The 20512-nt window shown below is 36.6% G+C and overlaps 1 protein-coding gene across 9 annotated transcripts in view; it reads right to left on the bottom strand.

Moving 5' to 3' along the window:
- kmt2ba (lysine (K)-specific methyltransferase 2Ba) overlaps window positions 1-19995 on the bottom strand; it is a 42555-nt gene extending 22560 nt beyond the window's left edge. For 2 of the 9 annotated variants that reach the window (XR_015516484.1, XM_087295408.1), the window contains exons 1-14: window positions 19680-19995; window positions 12641-12704; window positions 10965-12425; window positions 8013-8188; window positions 6897-7004; window positions 6660-6816; window positions 5557-5758; window positions 5317-5369; window positions 4924-5169; window positions 3198-3298; window positions 1447-1557; window positions 1193-1306; window positions 404-550; window positions 68-160 (exon numbers count right to left, since the gene is read on the bottom strand). Coding sequence is in view for 8 of the 9 variants with exons in the window: in XM_087295408.1 (XP_087151534.1) it covers window positions 68-160; window positions 404-550; window positions 1193-1306; window positions 1447-1557; window positions 3198-3298; window positions 4924-5169; window positions 5317-5369; window positions 5557-5758; window positions 6660-6816; window positions 6897-7004; window positions 8013-8188; window positions 10965-12425; window positions 12641-12704; window positions 19680-19967 (3321 nt within the window). In the remaining variant the exon portion in view is untranslated. Of the gene's footprint in view, window positions 1-67; window positions 161-403; window positions 551-1192; window positions 1307-1446; window positions 1804-3197; window positions 3299-4923; window positions 5170-5316; window positions 5370-5556; window positions 5759-6659; window positions 6817-6896; window positions 7005-8012; window positions 8189-10964; window positions 12426-12640; window positions 12705-19679 lie in introns of all 9 variants that reach the window. The other 7 variants (XM_087295404.1, XM_087295405.1, XM_087295409.1 and 4 more) reach the window with 7 other exon arrangements.
- Window positions 19996-20512: the final 517 nt, after the last annotated feature.

The raw sequence follows: 20512 nt of genomic DNA, 5'->3' as shown, positions 1-20512 counted from the left end.
TATGAATTAAACTGAAATTATATAATACAACATGATAAAATTAAAGTGATGATGCTAAGAAACATACCCATGATGTGTTCATTTTGACAGGTTTAGGATACGTGGGTCCTAAACAGGACGGATGGTAGCAGTACATGCATCTCTTACACTGTAAAACTGGCTAAATAAGGAGAAAAACAACATCACTGCAGTCAAATATAAATGTATATATAAAAAGCTTCAAGTTTAATTGATTAGCTGTTGTAATTTGATTAGATATATAACACAACTTCTGATTTATTCATCAAATATTTGCCAAATTCCAAGACATTCAGCTATATCCAGCTATTTGCATTTTTCTGACTGGATTCTATGATCTTGTCTGCATTTTCCACATCTGTATTAGTACTAAATCAAAAAGCACCTTTGTTTGCTTGCTCTTGCGGCCACAAACATGGCAGAACTTGCAGCGTCTGCAGCACCAGTTCTCCTTGTTCTCCTCCTTCGGCCGGTCGTCCGGTGGCAGGCAGAAATGGTGGAAAGGCTCACAGCACATCTGACAGTACACCATCTGGAAACATGAATTAAACTCAAACTTAATAACCTAATACTCAATAATAACTGACTTTCAATCTTTTGCAAAAATGATGAGTCTCATTCACTAACCACTATCTAACTAATTTATGCGTGAAATGTGATGTTATAACAAATAAATGTTTCATTTGTACAAAAATGTTTTTGTTTCAAAATGCTCATTCGTACATCCAGGGTCTTATAAACATGTATAAAAAACATTACATATAATTAGATATGCTATTTACAAGGTGAACGAAAAGTAACTAGACATTCAACAATGACATTACAGTATATACATGTATTATTCGATCAACTGCTCCATCCTTATATAAAGGATAATTATTGTCTCTCATCTTGTGTTTGTAAAACACTTTAGTGTCCGTCTATCTGTGGTTACACTCATTAAACAGTGGCGGGTTTGGTGAACTGACGAACTTCACGGCCAATCACAGTCATTTTGGCACATGAACACAACGGCAAACTAGTGCTGTTTAAGAACATGCAAACAGCGCTCAAAAGTTAGCTGAACATTTTTAAATTTCACCAATTGGTACCAAATTCCAGTATCCTGACAACACTAGTTCTGTGAACTAAAATGAAGGAATATGGCTAAAGATTCAATAGTGTTGAATCTTACCTCATGCTGGCCTTTGCTGGCACAGAGCAGACAAACACACTGGGGCATGATGGGAACTGAAGTGAGAATACTCAAGCCTCCCATCAACCACACATTCTGGATATTGCAGTCCTCCTGCATCATTCATAAAAACATTAAGTAAAACCGAATATAATTTTTCTTTAAGTCACATTAAGGAATTCAAAACGTTTTCGTTATATTTACAACATTTTTTATGTATATATATATTGTAAAGTATAAATAAGATGCCTGACCTTAAAGTCCACCCGAATCTTGTTCATTGACCCCTGTGACAACTTTCCCCTCTGCGTGCAGCCGTTGGACAGTGGAGTGAGGACGCTGGACGGCGTGTGCTCGACCGAACTCTGAGAATGAGTAACAGAGGAGCAATGAGTGAAAACTGGCTCCTCACACAGCACTCTCTGTGACTCGCTCTGTGGTAAAGTCAAGCCCAGCATGGCCGCTTGCACAACACTGGCCGGCAGCCGCTTCAGCCGCAACTGCAGCCTGCGTTTGGTCTTCTTTGATGGACTTCCTGTGAGGGTTAAGGGATGATGGGAAGGTGCTGGAGGGTCCAATGATGAAGAACAGGAAGATGGAGGTTCAAGTTTCTGTATGAAGGTCAAAAACACCAGAATAGGGGGAATGGGAAGGGGCAGCTTTACAGTGGGACCACAATTTAAAAAAAAAATGGATGAAGAAGAAGAAGACCGTCACCAAAGAGAGCAGGACAAGAAATGAAGACGGGCAGCAAAGGGAAAGGCATTTTCCACCACCATCTGAACACCAAAAGCAGGAGAACTCCAACACTGAGCATGCTTACAAACAAAATAAAATATGCAAGCCAACATCTAGGCCTGCATGGAATCTTTGTTCACAAAAATTCACAGATTTTTTTAGCCCATCAAGTCTAATGTTTTCTTACGATAATATATCTAAACATATCATTTATTTTGTTTCAGAAATATTCATGAATAAAATGCAAAAAACCCTTAAGCCCTTTAAGACCTTACTCCAATGAAGGAAAACAGGTCAATGCATTTGTGTGACCAAAATCAGTTTAAAAACATGCATGCAAACACACTCAATGTTCTAACCAGGCGTTGAGTGATTAGCGTTTTTGTGTGTGTGTGTGTGTGTGTGTGTGTGTGTGTGTGTGTGTGTGTGTGTGTGTGTGTGTGTGTGTGTGTGTGTGTGACAAAACTTTACGTTTGGTTACTGAGTATGCAAGGAAAGCACTAATCACAAAACACCTGAATAGGATGTGCTGTTATAGAATAGCTATATATAGCTATATATAGATTACAGATTAGACAGATAGTCAGACAGACAGACAGAACAAAAGACAGAACAAAAGATTGGATGGATGGATGGATGGACGGACGGATGGATGGACGGATGGACGGATGGATGGATGGATGGGATACAGTTTGAAAGTATTGATGGACAGACAGACAGATAGAATAATTGCATCTAGAAAAAAGGTTTAGAAGAGCTGCATATTAAAGAAAGACGTGAGATGAAGCAGGTCTGTTGCCAAATGCATTTCATTGGTTAGAGAAGATGACATAATATTTCAGAGTTGATTCAGCAACTGAATGAGGTATTATTGATGGACCAAAACAAGGTCCGTTTATTTAATACAATTATTTTGTAATGCACATCAACAACATCATATAGAATCTGGCATTATTATTGCAATGTTGATCATTTGCATAATAAAATTATGCCTAATCTATATACTATTAATATCATAAAAAACAATAACATATAAAAACATAAGTACCTGTTTTTGTATTATAATATGAATTTGTAATCTTGCTTAATCTACTATTAATTATGTACAATTAATTATAATTGTACAGCCATTAATTAATCATAGCATTTAAATAGTAAATAAATCAAAACCTAAACTATGGCAGTCCTAGATCATAATACATCTTCCAGCTCCACTACTAATCAGATTTTTGCCTGTTTTAGATCATGAAAATACGAGTCACAATACCTTATCATTTCTGCGTTGAGCCCAAAATGCTCTATAAAGTCCTTGTCTTTTCTGCTTTGTTGCCTCTTCTGGAGGAGCAGCAGAGGTAGCTGTAGTATCTGCTAAGAAGTTCAAAGCATTCGTGAGTCGTGACAATCTATCTCAACGAATACAAACAAAGAACCAGTACAGAAGATATACAGAGTTAAAGTCAGATTGATTAGCCCCCTGTATATTTTTTTCCCAATTTCTTTTTGCTACGATAACAGTAATAAATATTTTACTAGAAATTTCTCAAAATGTTAGTATTCAGCTTAAAGTGCAATGTATAGTCTTAACTAGGCTAATTAGGCAAGTTAGGGTAATTAGACAGGTCAATGTATAAAGATGGTTTGTTCTGTAGACCAGTGGTCCTCAACCACCGGGGCACAGATCAGTACCGGCGGATCAATTGGTACCGGGTCACAAATGAAATCATTTATTATTTCCATTTCATAAGTCTGTAAGATCTCTAATTTTGAGACAAACGACAAGCGACAGACCAGAAGTTATTAATTTCCAATGGAGAAGTCCAGGAGCTGCGTGGAGTTCCGATCATCTCTGTATGTGGAAAATTCAGATCCGAATTGAGCTGCGGATCTGTTGAAATTTTTGAACTCCTGCGGCTAAACCGTATGTGACCGGATGAGCGGATGTGATGTATTCCAGTGTTGTCCAAGCAGGTCCGTGTGCGCTAAATAGTATTTTTTGGGGTTGTTTTTTTAATCAGAAAAGGTCTATATTATATAGACCTATGAATAGGTCTATATTCATGGTGAACACTATATTCATGGTAAACACAGAGAGAATACCGGCTTGCTTTTGCACTCCTTTATTTCGGACACTGCTAGAACAGCGTCTCTCCCATGGAGCACGTCAGAATTGAAAATTTTGTGCGACTGCCACAAGGGGCCATATTCTAACAGTCGTGTCCAAATGTCGTGTGCAGTGGAAAGGCGGTTTGAAGGACCCACTAACTGCCAAGGAATTGGATCTGCAACCCATTTGTCAACAAATCTGGTGAATCCACTATGGCTGTGCAGGAAGATCAACTGCTGGACTGTGGTTCACAAATGACTGTGGCCTTTTAGTAGCCATTTGCATATCACGCCTTTTCTAGAGTTCACGCAAGTTTGTTGTTTAATGGAGGTGTGTGGCTTGCACGTACAAGCCGCGTGACACGCTCGCACTTTCCAGACGCACCCAGTGAATGAATTCAGCGAGCGTACAGTTACGTGACAAGAATTTATCGATCAGCTTCAGCTTGTATGGAATATACACAAATCAGTAGACTAAATATCTCAGACAAACACAGAACACCCAAACACTGCGGTGCTTTGGAATTTTTCAATAAATAAAACTTGAATGAGAGCTGCAGCAATGAGGAAAAAAAAATGGTTAATGGTCGCCTAGGTTGAGGACCACTGCTGTAGATGATCGAAAAAAAATATTGCTTAAAGGGGCTAATAATTTTGATCTTAAAATGGTTTTAAAAGTAAAAACTCCTTTTATTCTTGTTGAATAAAAACAAATAAGATTTTTTTCTAGAAAAAGAAAATATGAAAGGAAATAATGTGATTTCCTTGCTGTTAAACATCATTTGAGCAATACTTGAAAAATAAAGAAAGAAAATAAATAATAAATAATAAATATATATATATATAAAGGCTAATAATTTTGCCTTCAACTGCATAATTAAAATTCCTACCAGTGATTTGAGTCTTTTGTGTTCCGCTGGGCTTTGTCTGGTCAGAACTGGCACTCTCCGTGTCAGAGTCATCATAGCCCAGCATTTTTCTGTAGGAGCGAGGGGTGACCCGGCGTCTGGGCTGCCTCCTGGTGGGGCTGAACTGAGCCAGTCCTCCTCCTCCATCATCACCTCTTTCCTCCTCGTTTTCTTCCTCGCTGCTGTTCGTGGCAGGGGGCGCTGATGGCCGACGCCGCTTCACCTGGACTGCGCCAAAGAGAGGTGGTCAAATAAAACGCTCAAACCTGAACGCATAAACTACCCAGCAACATCTTAAGCTTCATCTATCGGGTTTGAATCTGATTGGAAAACATATTAGTTAAATATTTAAGTTTTAAGAGGCAAGTAGAGTACCTTTGTTAAATTTTCTCATTTTGTTCCGTTCAATCATAGCACACTTCTTTAGGCTGTTGAGAAAATACAAAAACAAGTGTAGGGACGGGATCAAACACTGGAAATACTTACAAAACATACAAAAATAAAACAGGCATAAAAAAATGTTATGACCCTATAAAACATGGAAGAGGTTGACTTCATTGCCCACAGCCTAACACCTTGTAGTTAACCTCGTAATAACTCTGTTTGTCGACTTACACACAGCTCTGTCGCTTCTTGTTGGGTCCTCCGAATTTGGGTTTGTCCAGACAGAACACACACCTCCCGCAGTCTTCCAGCCGGTTGCAGCCCTTGCAGCGATTGCAGCGCCTTAGCCGACAGCCCAAAGGAAGGCTTTTGATAAATGACGGCTTTGTCTCAACAGATTCTTCACTCTCAGGTTCTGAGTGAGACGCAACATCTTCAAGTGGCATTGAAAGAGGGAGACAGAGGCAAAAAAAGGATCTAACATAAGAATATGGGCATTTTGGGCATGTCAAATATTGGTTAAGGACGAAATGGAAAAACTACTGAGATGACAGTGTTGAACTGCAGCTACCAAATAGGCATTTTACAATTATCTGAGTAAGTGTAATGATAGATTGCTCTTTGTATAGTGAACATTTGTTTCTATTTTCATGTTTGTTTGTTTGTTTCTTATGCATTATGTGAGCTCTCTGAAAGATCTCAGACCTTCTCTCGTGGAGTTTTGGATACGGTCTACAACGCAGTCTGCATATGTTGTGCATTATGAATGCAACACACGTCAGGATCATTTTATTTTCACATTTACTATCATTACAATTGCCTGTTACACATAATCCATATCCATGGAAAGGATATTTGAGCAACACAAAATATTGTGTTTCAATCAAAAGTTTAATGCACAATTACATTACATGCAAATATATTAATTTACTAATATTATTAATAATAAACAGAATAATATCCAGGCAGGCTGGGTTTCAAAGCAGTAATATAAAAATGTAGTGCTTTAAATAGAAAGGTACTTTTAGGAACTGTACACTTAATATCAAATAGTTTTACACTTTGGAATTTTATAATAAATATTTAAAATATCTATATTTCACAATATTGCACTTGATCATATTTTCTAAATCTGAATACAATATGTACAAATCTTGCAATAACATTATACATTTTTATACTTCCAAGTCCACAGTAAACAAATTACTAGGTGTATTACAAGTCGAGTCGACTAACAAACAAAATACACATTTACAGGTCAGAAGAGCTCCAAGACATTAGAAAACGTCACTTATAATGGATGCGGACAGAATGAGGAAAGGAGAGGTGTGTACCCTCTTCCACAGGTGAAGCAGTGATGCCCTCTCTCTCGTGCAGAGGAAGGGCGCTGAGTCTGGGAATGTCATCGGGGACCAGTGCGCGGGGCTGTCCTAGAGCCACAGCTGCTGCTCGACACACATGCTTTATACGTGGACCACCGATCAATTGTGCCTACGGAGGTAAAAGGGCACAATGTTGAACTCGGAAACCAATGAAAAAACTTGCAGAGGAGTCATTTGTATTATCTTTACCTGTGGAGCCACTTCTGGGTTGGCTCGAACTTTTCTCGTGCCCTTCTTTCTGCCTCTGCGCCCAGCTGTGGCTGGTCCTTCTCTTGCTTTTACAGTGCCAGACAGAAGCTGCACAGAATAATCACCGTCATAAGTATAACAACACAGTCACGTGGCACTATAAAAGATATTACATCAACATATTTAGCAAAATGTATTACTCAGCTGTCTTGAATACTCAAATCTGATTGGTCAGTAGTGACATTCCAAAGTATGTTATCCCAAGATAACAACCGCTAAATAGCACAGGCTCATCTGGGAACTTTGAATCACTTTGACCATCAGTGAATGCATTCAAATCCATATACCTACATACACATTCACATTTATCTGCTTGTTTGTCAGACATTTTTTACACCATCTTGAGAATTAATAATACATAGGCTAGTATTTGTTTAATTCAGCCAGTTTTATGTCTGTCAGCTTTGCGTTTTTGACTGTTTGGTGCCATCTTGTGACTAAATAATGTGCAAGTTAGTGTATAATCCATCAGCTATTCTCGTTTCTGTCAGTTTTGCATTTATTTAAAGAATTAATAAACTATTGTCACTCAGACCAACGTTTTGAGTTTAATTTTTATGTTTTGTAACAAATATACATGTAATAATTGGAATAAAGTACATCCAGGATGGCTGTTTTTGGATATCAGGTTTTATTCTGCGATAACTTCCAAGGATGTACTTTATCTCTATTATAATTTAAAGAACACCCACATGTACAAAAATGCACAAGATGATATCCAAGAATAACAAAAATTAATTTTAAATAAAACTAGTTTTGTATTTCAAGTCTTTTTTTCCACCGGAATAAAATCAGAATAAAATGCAATCTTGTGAAATTTGATTACAATTTCAAATATATATTTTAATTCTAATATATTTTGATGTTTTTTATTATTGTTAAAATTGTATTTATTTGAACAGCCTTTTGCTCATTTTAATGGTCTAAATATATTCCTTCATTTTTATATTCAAACATGAAACTCTTTTTAGTTATCTTTTTTGCTTTGGTTGAAGATTACTGGACAAAACTCAATAAAACATACATTTCAGTCACCGAAACATTAAACCTTCTGACCTGAGCTGATTTGAGCTGCTTTTGTTGGTCAATTTTAATGAGTTGAACTCTGGCTCTCTTCAACAAGTGGATCATCCTCCTATTGGCTCCGGAAACACTCATTCGCTGCGGGATACCACCTTGCTGCTCATTTTGTGCACTTGTTTCAGTGGAGTCCTCGAGATTATCCGTCTCTACTGAAAAAAAGGGTCTTAATGTTAAGCAAATAAGAGAACAGAACACATTTGGAAAGAAGACATACTTAGGAAATAATTTGATGTTGTTATTTAATATATGAATATTTTAACAGTTAGTACAGTATCTGCTAATAGTTTTAATAAACATAAGCCAACAATAAAGTGTTGTATTCTTAAAATGACTAGATTAAGAGGGCGTGTACACAACATTTTTTCCAGCCAAATATGGTAAATTATTTATACGTTTTGCCGGTTCGTTTACAACATGACGTCATTTTTGGACTGAATATGCATAAATTTATAAACATGTATAGACATTTTTGAAAATGCCGCCATTGTTGTGTTCATGTAAACATAAAAAAAAAAGGAATGTCTTTGAAAACTAAGACATCATTCTTGTGCAAAGTATGTTTAGAGGCATATAGATTAAGGCCAAGCACCAACAAACATACATACCAATACCGGAGTATGTGGTTATGTGTTTTTTTTTAAAGGTTTCCTGATGCTTCCTCACCAAAGTGTGAATTTACTTTCACATTACAAGCAAAAGCAGAGACACCACTTTCACACATTGCAAAATATACAGATACAAGCACCTCTTTTCCTTACAGGTACAGTTTACCGACAAGGTGAAAGTGCCAAACACTGGCCTGGCATATGTAATACAGCATTTTTGAGATGTAACTATTGACCTGACTCATGATTCGATACGATTCATGACACTAATCTCACGATTCACAATTTAGCCACGATTCTTTAACAAAGTTATTTAAAACAAATATAAGGTGAACAATAGCCCTTTCATTTTTTTTAAATGCAGCATTTTTTGCAAAATAATACAATTTTTGTCATAATTGTTTATTTTTGCCATAGCTATTTCAAAAACAAACAAATAAAAATAATAGAATAATAATAATACAAACTATAGAAGACTTATAAATATAAACAAACTAAACCTGTAGCTGTGCTGAGATTTGACATTTTTTAAAAGAATTAACAGAATATCTATGTTTTCCAGGATAAGCTGAGATCTTTACACATTTATAATGACCATTTAAAAAAAAAAAAAAAACTCTTTCACTGGACACTGAGATGGCCGGTGTGGAGAGGAAAGCCTTTCCTAAACCAGAGAGCAGTGTATACAGAGGTGATCAATGGACCCTCTGATCCAGGGGACTGGTCACTGGCCTAAAATACTGATTATAAAATTACCAATTATACAATAGAATAGAGACAGGAGTGGCACACGATTATGAAGGAGAATAATTGATATTACTTGTACAAGTAATTAGTATAAGTATCAGTAATACACTTAAGATATATTCTTAAACATTTAATAAGCAAATTATTAAAATATGAATAAACTATTTTTCAAAAGGAGAGAGGAAAAAATATTTAATATCTGATTCTGTAAAAGCACAACTTTCTCCGTCAGTCTGAAAAACATCTTCATGCTTTCGCTATATAAACACTGGTGCACCGTGTGATCTCCATAACATTCGGAGCAGCAAGCAGAGCTGCAAATCCTACCGTTCCCTTTGGTTGGGCTTGTTAAGGGTTTTATTATAGACGTCTGTGACAGTAGTTTTTCACTGTGCTGACGGTTTATGTGCATCATATTCATCGTTCTGTTAGTGTAAGTCAGGGGTGTCCACACTCGGTCCTGGAAGGCCAGTGTCCTGGAGAGTTTAGCTCCAACCCTAATCAAACACACCTGAACAACCTAATCAAACTCTAACTAGGTATACTACAAACTTCCAGGCAGGTGTGTAGAAGCAAGTTGGAGCTAAAGTCAGCAGGACACCGCCCCTTCAGGACAGAGTTTGGACACCCCTGGTGAAAGTAAACGTCTTTTCGCAGTATTGCACACAGTTTGTGCGTTGTCCAACGGACTTCACAGCTGTTATTTTACTGCCGCTCCACCTCTTGCTTGCCGCTTGGGCTGTGCAAAAAATATCGATTTATCTAGCTATCGCGATCATTTCTTTCATGATAGTGTATCGATAGTCCAACCTGAAGTAGTTTACCGCATATTAAAGCACTGTGTTCCAGTTTTATGTTTACTTGATGCATTTTAATTTTTTTTTACTTTCTTTAGTTTTATAAATTGTTTATTTCATTTATATGTGACTTTAGTGGCATATACATTTTAGTAAAGTGTTTAATAACAATATGCATTTAATACATTTCAGCGAGTTCTGTTTAATCACACTGTGCAGATCTAATGAATTAAAATAGATAAAAATCTAATTAGGAATTGGAATTTTAATTCGTCTGCTGACTTGATCAAGTTGTCTATATAACATGACACACATACTAATACAAACTATTGCAATATATCACAATATTTGTTGTATCGTAATATATCGTGATATACTGAATCGTGACCCATGTATCGTGATATGTATCATATCGTGAGGCCCTTGCCAATACACAGACCTACTTGCTGCTGATGTGCAGGTAAAGCGAGTTTGCATCTCTAAACAGCGCCCCCTCTGTTCAAAACATGTATTGCGATTGATTCAAGATTTGAACTGGTTTTTATTGTCGCATATTTCAATCGATTGTCAACTGGCTCACGGTGAATCATTACATCCCTAGTAACTATGCTATAGAATATAATAACATTTACTGTATTTTGTGTTATAATAACTATGACATTTTATGTGAAATACTTGGTGTAACGTTAACTACATTTTTCTTTTTAACTTCAAAGCACTCAGAGCTGCATTTCTACTATAAAAGTGCTCTACAAGTTTGACAGCAAAAACCTTACCATTCTCCTTAGAAGAGGCTTCCGCTAAAGAAGCAAGCGGTGTCTGATCTGAATGATCCCCAACACGTATGGCTACTTTTGGCACCACTCCCGGAGAATAGATGTCCTGCAGTTTCAGATCAGACTTTTGTTCTCGAGTACCCTGGGTCCCTTCCTCAGCATCTTCCTCTGTTAGTCTGGAACTATCACCAGCCATCCGCTGCATCTTTCGTTTGGCCAGGCAGGCCGTGAGCTTCTTCAGCTTCCAGTATATTTTATAGTGGTCTGCTGATTGGCCGATTCTCCCACCTCTTCCTCGAGCTCCTCCAGAGAGCCTCGAAGAGCTCAGAGCAGGTTTGACTCCTTGAGATTGCATTTTTTCTAAAACACTTTTTTCATCGTCATTTACGATGTCCAGTTCTTGCGTGGTCTTCAGCCTGCTGCCAGATTCAAGCGTTTGATGATCAGTATTAGGTTTGCTGAGATCTGTCGGGAGCTCGGTAAGAGCTGGTTTCTTTAGAGCAGCTCTTTCTGGAAGAGCAGACATTCGCTCGTCATCCATGAACCTCTTTGGGATCTTGATGACACGTGAAGAACGAGCGCTTACAGTAGGTTTGGTGGGATGTTTCAGCTCTTCAGCTTGGCCTCCAGAGGTGGACTCCAGGAGTGCTTGTTCTTGTCCCTCCACCGGCTGTAGAACATTTATAGGGTCTGTATCTGAGACAGAAAGTCTTTGTCTCTTTCTAGGCATACTAGAGGCCTGCCTCTGACTGTCAGGTACTTTGCGGTGAACTTTCTTTAGCAGTAACCTTCGCTGGCCGCGCTTTCGTCGCCTTACGAAAGGCTTCCTTTGGGAAGAAATTAACACTCTGTCACTTAAAGATGCTCCAACATCTGTGCCAGGAGATTTAAGAGCCAATTTGTCTGCTGCAGATTTTCTGCCCCTTTTCTGTTTGGCCATTGGTTTTGCGGAAACCTCCTCTGCCTCATCACCAGCGGTGACTCCTTTTGTCTTGACCCTCTTGGTATAGTCTGCTGAAGCTCTTTGGCCTTGGGTGTCTTTAAGTTTGGAGGCTCGCTCTTTACCTTTAACCAGTGTCAAAGTCCACACTAATTTCTCCGCAGCACTGGAACCATGCGTCTGTGACTTTACATTGGTATCATCCTCATCCACTGTAGTTTTATCATTTTCCGTCAGTGACGAGACCCTTGTTCCCTCTCTCTGGTTCCTGAGTACCCTGCCATTTGTCTTGCTTGAGCTGCCCTGTTTTAAATGTCCATCTCCATTTACAGATGGCTTTTTTGTTTCTCTTTTGGTCACCCTTTTGGCTGCCACTTTAACTACCATTTTGGGCCTTACAGATTTTTGGTCAGTTCTGGAAAAGGGTCTGCCTCTCATGCCAGGTTTTTTCAATATTGATGATTTTAAATCTGCTGCTGAGGAGCGCTTCACCTTTGATGATGCCAATTTAAGGGCACGGTCTGTATAAAAGAGAGGGATGAAAAGTATTAAAGCATTCGATTATTCATAATAAACACAAAATAACCCTAAACAACACAAGAGAATGTTAAATCTGAAATGAATTTGTCAAATACTTGATTAATAGAGTACGAAAAGGTAATGTTGAATATTTAAAAAGCAGATTTATTTCCATTAACAGCAAATAAATATATAAATAAATAAACAAAATACTTACTTGAACTTTTCCCAGAACGCAAGGACCACTGACCGTCCACATTAAAGCCAGTGAAATCTCCCTCCTGAGAAAGAAAGATTGATTAAAATATAACACCAGAGATCTACAAGTGCACCTTGAATGTATAATCCCTTAAAAATATGATAACATTTTTAAGAGACTTTGACGTTTGCTGTTTTGTCTGCACTGGCTAAAATTACAGCAGCCCTATAAGTGTTTTTAGCCCGTTCTACAACTACCCGATGAATAAATATCAAAATGAAATAGCAGCACTACATTAATAGCCCTGTTCATTAATAGCTCTGGCATTATACAAAACAACAAATATTCAATAAAAGCAACCATTTCAATGCATTATACGGCTTCAAATACAACAGTTCTGTATGTTACATCCCTGCTCCATCTTTCTACTTGACTGAGCAGTAAGACTTTATGTACTAAACGAATATAATAGACTTAACGCATTGCTGTTAGGTTTTCTTTTTCTCACTTGCCAAGCCAGATGTAAGCATCTAGTATTTAAATGTATGTGAAATAAGATACTCACTCAGCAACTGCCAGTTTGATAATGAAAAACTCAATATAGTGCCCTATATTTTAATATTAACTTTCAAAAAAAGGTGAAATAAGAAATGCAGCTAACCCCAAGTACCGCTTACCGGGCCATGAAACTTCCTCTGCATTATTAAAAACACTCTATTATACTTTCCGAATATTACCTTTCCTGCAGATAAACGAACGTGAAAAGTGACATGCTTTTTCACACACAGTCACGTGCTTGTCTGAGCTCCAGACAGTCAGTGGGCCAGAGCAGTGCACGTTGGACAGTTTATCAAGGATGTACTGCTGGATCGCATCTCACTATAGTTGTTAAACATGATATTTATTTAATCTCGTCTCTATCTAACGACTCTTCGGTCTTTTAAATCTATCATGTAACGTGTCACAGTGAAAACTTCAGATTTGTCGACGCCATTATAACGACACAGATCACTCTGCTTATTCATGCCAGAGTCCCGCGGAAAAAGTAATTGATAGGTGGTAATTTGTGTGTAATTTCTTAATTTATTTACAATTTGGTTATGGGTAGCTAAAACAAAGACCATGCGGGTCAGGTAGTTGAAAAGGTAGGCTACAAATAATTAATTTGTTATGAATTAATTAATTATTCATAAATAGTTCACAGCTGCCTACAACAACGATGCTATCGTCCATCGCGATGTTTCACATAAGACATTGTACGATGGCAAATTGATCGACATCGCCTACGCCTATAAATAAACACTTTAAAGCTAATCATAGCTTTTAAAACAAATCATACAAACACACACAAAAATGCAAAAAAAGCCTCCAAATTCTATTACTAGACTTCATTTTATTAATTATTCAGATTAATTAAATCAGATTATAACAATTGTTTCATTCACATTTATTAAGGTTGCACAATATATTGAAAATTCTTGCGATAATAAGCTAATTAATTACATTTATTCTATTTGCCAAGCAGTTATGTGTTGCACTTTGCTTACATAAGCTGTTTATTCAAATTTGACCAATCCAATGGGACCATACTATTTTTATGCCCGCCTCCCCAGTAGGGGTTATTTTGCAAATGGGTGTACCAAGCTCATAGGAGAACCTAGTGTCTCTAAGATGAAAAAAAATACTAATGGCAAGCGTTGAGACAAGCCAAGAGGGAAAAAATCATGTGATTTTGTTATAAGAGATCATGTGATGATAAAAATGTATGTGAATGAACAAACCAGCGGCCTGAGCACATTGTGAAATATCTAATATCATTCTATACGTCTTGACCATTTCAGTATTAGTGTTATTGCTCCACGTCTCACACCTTCAAATGTCACCATGCCTTCATTTCATGTCGGCATTTGTCTTCTGAGACGCCAGTCATTTATTAAATAAAAAAAAGATTCTCGCAGCTTTTCCTACCACAGCAACTTTGCTTTTACTTTTGATATTTGGGGCCAGTTAATCAGGAAGTGATGATTTTCTTCACTTTGGCTCACTGCTTTATTCGCACATCTTTCATGCAATAATGCATTTTTTTGCACATAAATTTTATTTGCATCTTTGGACGGAAACATAGCTAGTGGCTGTGCATCATTTTGTCATCAAATGGAAGTTTAGTTTTTTTGTGTCATCGTTTTTTGAAAGCACCTCTGTGCTTAAAGCTATTAGTGTTGTCACAATAATGGAATTCGATACCAATCAGTACTGAAATGTTAAAATCATCCATTTCCCATGAACATTTAAAGTAAACAGCGGTGAGTTCGGTGAACTGATGACCTTCAAGGCTAATCACAGTCGTTTCTGTTGAGCATGTAAACAAAATGGCAAATCAGCGCTGCTCCACATCGCTTAAATGTTCACGGGAAATGAACGTTTTTTAAATTTCAGTACCGATTGGTATCAAATTCCAGTATCATGACAACCCTACAAACTGTATTACAAATTCAATAACATTAACACCTTGGACATGATCACAACAGCAGCTGCAGAAACAACAGAACATCATATGGCCAGAAGTTACATGTATTTGAACAAACAAAAGCTGAGATCCAAACTAAGCAACTTTTAAAGTCAGACTGAAATAGTCTGTGTTAAAATCTTAAGTGTTATGAATAAACCCCAGCACTTTATTTCCAATGGACATTTAAACAATGCAAAAAAGTTAACAGTTATTAGTCGTGTAAAACTGCACATTTATTCAGAAATAATTAAATAACCAATCAATGCAATTTATCCACAGAGAACAAGAAAATTAGCTCTGAAAGTTTGTTTCATGCACTAGAAACTCTTAATTTAAAATAAAAAACTTTTTCCTCATGAAATTCAGTGGTATCAATATTTAGGCATCAATTCCTTTCAAAGCCAACAAATAATAAGCATAGTTTTATTTTACAAAAGATTTTTACAAAGGCACTTAAGTGCTAAACAGCATAAATTTCACATAAGAGCTAACACTTTCATATGATCAGCAAATTTAGCAATGCAAAAATATTGCTAATGCAAGTATATACTATTTGCAAGTCTATTTCCAAAAAGAAAACTTTGGATACATTACATAGATTCAAAGCAGAATCTCTCTCAAGCAGGTCTACGCAGTTACACAGCAATGCATTTTCTAACTCTAACCATTCAAAAGTACTTACTCATCATGGCTATACAGTATTCAGACTTCAGAAATCAAGTAAGAGTTTCTCACATCCTCATAAAATGCACTGTCCACTCACTCAAGGATGATGCTGGATTGCAGCAGCTCAGAATTTCAAAGCCCAGAATCAGATTGCATCAGTCTAGGTGTGATGTCAAAGCTTAAAGTGAGCTCTGTGCTGGTTCAGCTATGAAGCTTTTACTGTATTTACTGTATTAGCCAAGGGGATTTTTAAAAATACTTCCACTAATAATCAAAACCAAAGTAATAGGGGTGTTCAGCACCAAATGTTGGTAAGTGACTGTCACTGAAGCAAAGTAGAAAAGTGATTAACATATGAAAGTTGTATCGTTTATTTAATGCCACGTAAGCTTCAACTTCAGGGGGAAAAAAATCTGAAAAATCTGAACATAATAAAATACAAAAAAAAAAACATTCAAATAAAAAATAAGTTATTTATATAAGACTTTACATTATTATTGAATAAAAATAATAAATATTTCCTGGCAAAACCTTACTGAATATTTAAGTAAGTTCTTTTTATCTATCTTTCATCCATCTGTCCATTTATATCCATCTATCTATCTATCTATCTATCTATCTATCTATCTATCTATCTATCTATCTATCTATCCATCCATCCATCCATCTTAACTTCCTAATCCTGCAGAAGCAGACTATTTATTATTTCAGAATAATCAGTATACACTTAAAACAAACTTTGCTACTTGTTCAAACTACTTTTTAAAAATGAGCTGACAACAAAATTCCTGAGATTTTTTTTTGGGACAACTTAAATGTATGTTCAATCCACTTAAACGTGTTAACCCAACATGAATAAATTAAGTGAAACCCTGCATATTTCTTTTTTACAAAGCATGTTAGTTTAAAAAGTGAAGATAATAAAAAGTTCAGACTTTATTTGATGGATTATTTATGTTTATTTCACATGTATTGTTTGTATGAAGGCTAAATATAAATAAGGCTAATATTTATTTAATTTTACAGCTTTTTTTATTTCTAAAATATTATACAGTTTTATGGAATGAGGGTTCATAGACTTGGCAAACACATTTCTTAAACTTATGTCTACAATGGGCAATTGGGCATTCTTGGCAGTTACTCTGAGGCTTTTTGAATACTATTTCTATATCGAAATTATGCTGTATTGAAAAATTATTAAATATATCATGATCTATGAATTTTGGCCTTAAAGTCTGATCCTATAATATTGTAATGCAATGAACCAACAAAAATTTTATTAATAAGTTAAAGACCAACTGGTGTATAAAAATATACACACAACTTCATAAAAGATCCTTTCAATTAACTTTGAACAAAAATTGTAATAGGATTTCTGTAATTATTGTCCAAAAAATGTTTTATTGAAGTACCAGCTACAGTATAATGCTTAAAACGTTAACCACCATATAAATAGCAGAACAAAACTAAATTATATACATTTTACTCTTACGCGTGTTTTTTTTTTATCCTAGGCCATTGCTTTAATATGATTTGACAGCCATAAAGCCTGATGTAACAACACAACACATTTAGTTGTTTTTAGTCTTAATGTTATACCAATGACAACATTTTGTATGGCATCGAACATTATCGCTTTATTGTAATTTATCCTACATAAGCTATGTCATATTTTAATGTATTTATAAATGCTGTATTTTAGGTGATGTTATGGTACTATATTTGAGCAGTAATTATTATGTGTTTAAAACCTGTTAACCACTTATAATCCTGTATAGTCATTCAAATTTAATGTTCAACTTATAGGCCAGATTTCACAGAGAAGGTTTAGACTAAGCCAGGATTAGGTCACAGTTCAATTAGGATATTTAAGTAATTGTTATAAATGCACCTTAGCAAAAAAATCTGTACTGGTGTTCCTACAGGGCACTGATATATTTCAAGATCCATCAGTGCATGTTTCTTTCAGTTAAAACTGGTCAGAATTACATTTTAGTCAGGAATTAAGCCTTCATCTGTGAAACTGAGATATTGTTGTGAATGTTGAATGCTTTGAGAGAGAGGTATATTCACTACTTTCTATTTAAGCCCCCTTAAGTGGTTCGGTAACCACTGATAAAGTTCTGGGTTTTCAACACTTTTCAAACTAGCTCAAACAGATTTGTGACAAGTGAAGATTAAATAAATGATGACAAACTTTTCAGTTTTGGGTGATGCTAAGAATATTGCTGAAGTTGAAAAACAATAATATGAAACATGCATGTCAAATTAATTTAGATGCCACATTTATATGTTTCAAAATCTACTCTTAAACTAGGCAAACTGAAGTCATAAACCCGAATCCAAATTCAGAGTTGAGAAGTCAAAATAAAGGATCTTTCAGAAAGTTTATAATTGGACACACTAACAAATGTTTCTACTAGATGAAATTAGTTTCCTGTGGCAAACACTTATACCAAGGCCCAATCCCAATTCTATTTTTGTACCCCGGCCCTACCCCTTGGCCCTTGAAACAAGAGTGTAAATGTTCAAAACCCCTCTAAAACCAGGCTAGTAGACCAGCTAAAACCTGTCAACCATCTTAGGCTAGTTTAAGCTTTTTTTCAGCAGGGTTCTGTAAAGAAAGAAAACATACATGGACTATACATACCAAATGCACACCACACCTCCTAGCATTTAAACTAATTATACAGCCAAAATAAAGACAAACAGACCCGTCAGCTATACAGTCATCGAGTCTGAAAGCTGATAACTTTACTCGAACTCCCTAATAACTAACCAGCGCGCACCACAGTGTCACTGACCCACAGCTACACACAGTATCCCCGGCAACACCGCCAACCACAGCTAAATGCCGCCTGGAGAGCCCCTAAAGCCCGGAAAATGATCAACAGATGACGGCGACACTTTAAGATCGAGGTAAACATATTCTTGCATGCGTTCACAATTGAACAGTGGCAAGTTGACACGTTACTTTGAATATTGGGTCTGAAACCGCATACAAGCACTCCAAAACAACATTAGCACTATTTAATAGACTGTAAACAATGTTGTAAGTTACGTTAATAATCATGGGCTGCTAATGCGATTTTCCCATTCATAATTTGCACATCATACTTCTCTGAAATTATATTATGAAGGAGAAAGTCCAATTATGAAACCAACTTTACCTCAGTCTCTTTATTGAGGTAAAGTTGTTTATATATTCTCACATCCGTTCACTTCGGAACAGTGATATCTTGTGACACGCTACTTTGTGTATTGGATCTGAAACCGCATGTTAGCACTTCAAAACAACATTAGCACTATTTAATTAACTGTGAACAATGTTGCATTTTGAGTCATTGGCTTCTAATATGATTTCTTTATTTAAAATAAGCAAATACTTTTCGGAAATTATATTAAGGAGAAGTCCGTATATAAAACCATTTTTACCTCAGTCTCTTTATTGAGGTAAAGTTGTTTATATATTCTCACATCCGTTCCCATTAAACGGTGATATCTTGTGACAAGTTACTTTGAACATCGAGTCTGAAATCGCATGTTAGCACTTCAAAACAACATTAGCACTATTTAATAGACTGTGAACACTGTTGCGCTTTGATTCTAATATGCTAATATGATTCCAATATTTAAAATGTGCAAAGAATACTTTTCTGAAATTACATTATTGAGGAGAAAGTCGGAATACAAAACCAACTTTATCTCAGTCTCTCCAAACACTTTTCAGAGGCACCATCATCTCTGTAATCTGTAAAGCTCGCGGCCGTGCGATCAGGTGGCTGCATCTCTGCAGGAACCGACACCAGCAACTCGGCGACATGCTAAAAGCTGCACTTTAAATGCCCATTAGTGGTGTATTTTAGGAAGTTGAGCGCTCACCTCCTCATCGCTGGTGCAGAATCCCGCCTCGCGCTGCCGCCTGTGTTTCTCCGCGAGCCCTAACAGCCGCGACAGACACGGATCTTCTCTCAGCGTTGCTCCAACGTCGACGGGCCGCGGCCCTTTTCTGTCTTCAGCCCTCACCCGACCTACATGAGAGCGTTTCTCCGTCCTCTGCAGGCTCCGGGCCGTCCATGGCCGACCTGGGAAACGGCAGCGAACGGTGGCGGTGGTATTCACGGTCGCTACAACAGCCGAGGCTGCTAATCCGCCTCCTGCTGCCGCCATTATTACATACCACAACAACAACTACGGCGCTGAGCTCTCGAGAGGAACAAGATGGAAAGGCGCGAGATAGCGGAGGAAACGAACGGCATTATGGGAGATGGAGTTTTATTTTCTTTTTCAAGCGTCATTCTGTAAATATTTCTCAAGGGAAGACACTAATAGTTATCACCATACATCCCAAATTGATTGAGTACATTAATACTTGTAAAGATTTGCAGTAGTTTAAATTAATTTAAATTATTGTATGCTTATGCAAATGAACGCTCTAGTGATTTGCATATTTCTAACACGAAATAAAATGTGTGAACTTAGAGGAAGGCAGTTTCAAAATGTTGGTTTCTTTTTTTAAGAGTTTCTTATTTTTATCTCCATTATTCAGAAAATACACTGAAAAAGTAGAATAATCACAATTTTTGGATATACAATCTGATTTAAAAACGTATGCATATAGATATGAATAAAACTACGAATGTAAGTGCTGCTGAAGTGGAAATCTATGCAAGAGAAATGTTGTTTTTTTGTGAATATGGCTCTTATAAATAATT

This window comes from Danio rerio, chromosome 19 (assembly GCF_052040795.2).
Source record: "Danio rerio strain M-AB ecotype USA chromosome 19, GRCz13ab, whole genome shotgun sequence".
In the NCBI taxonomy this organism is placed as follows: Eukaryota; Metazoa; Chordata; class Actinopteri; order Cypriniformes; family Danionidae; genus Danio; species Danio rerio.
Note: the sequence above shows the minus strand (reverse complement) of the source record. Positions and strands in the feature narration are given on the sequence as shown.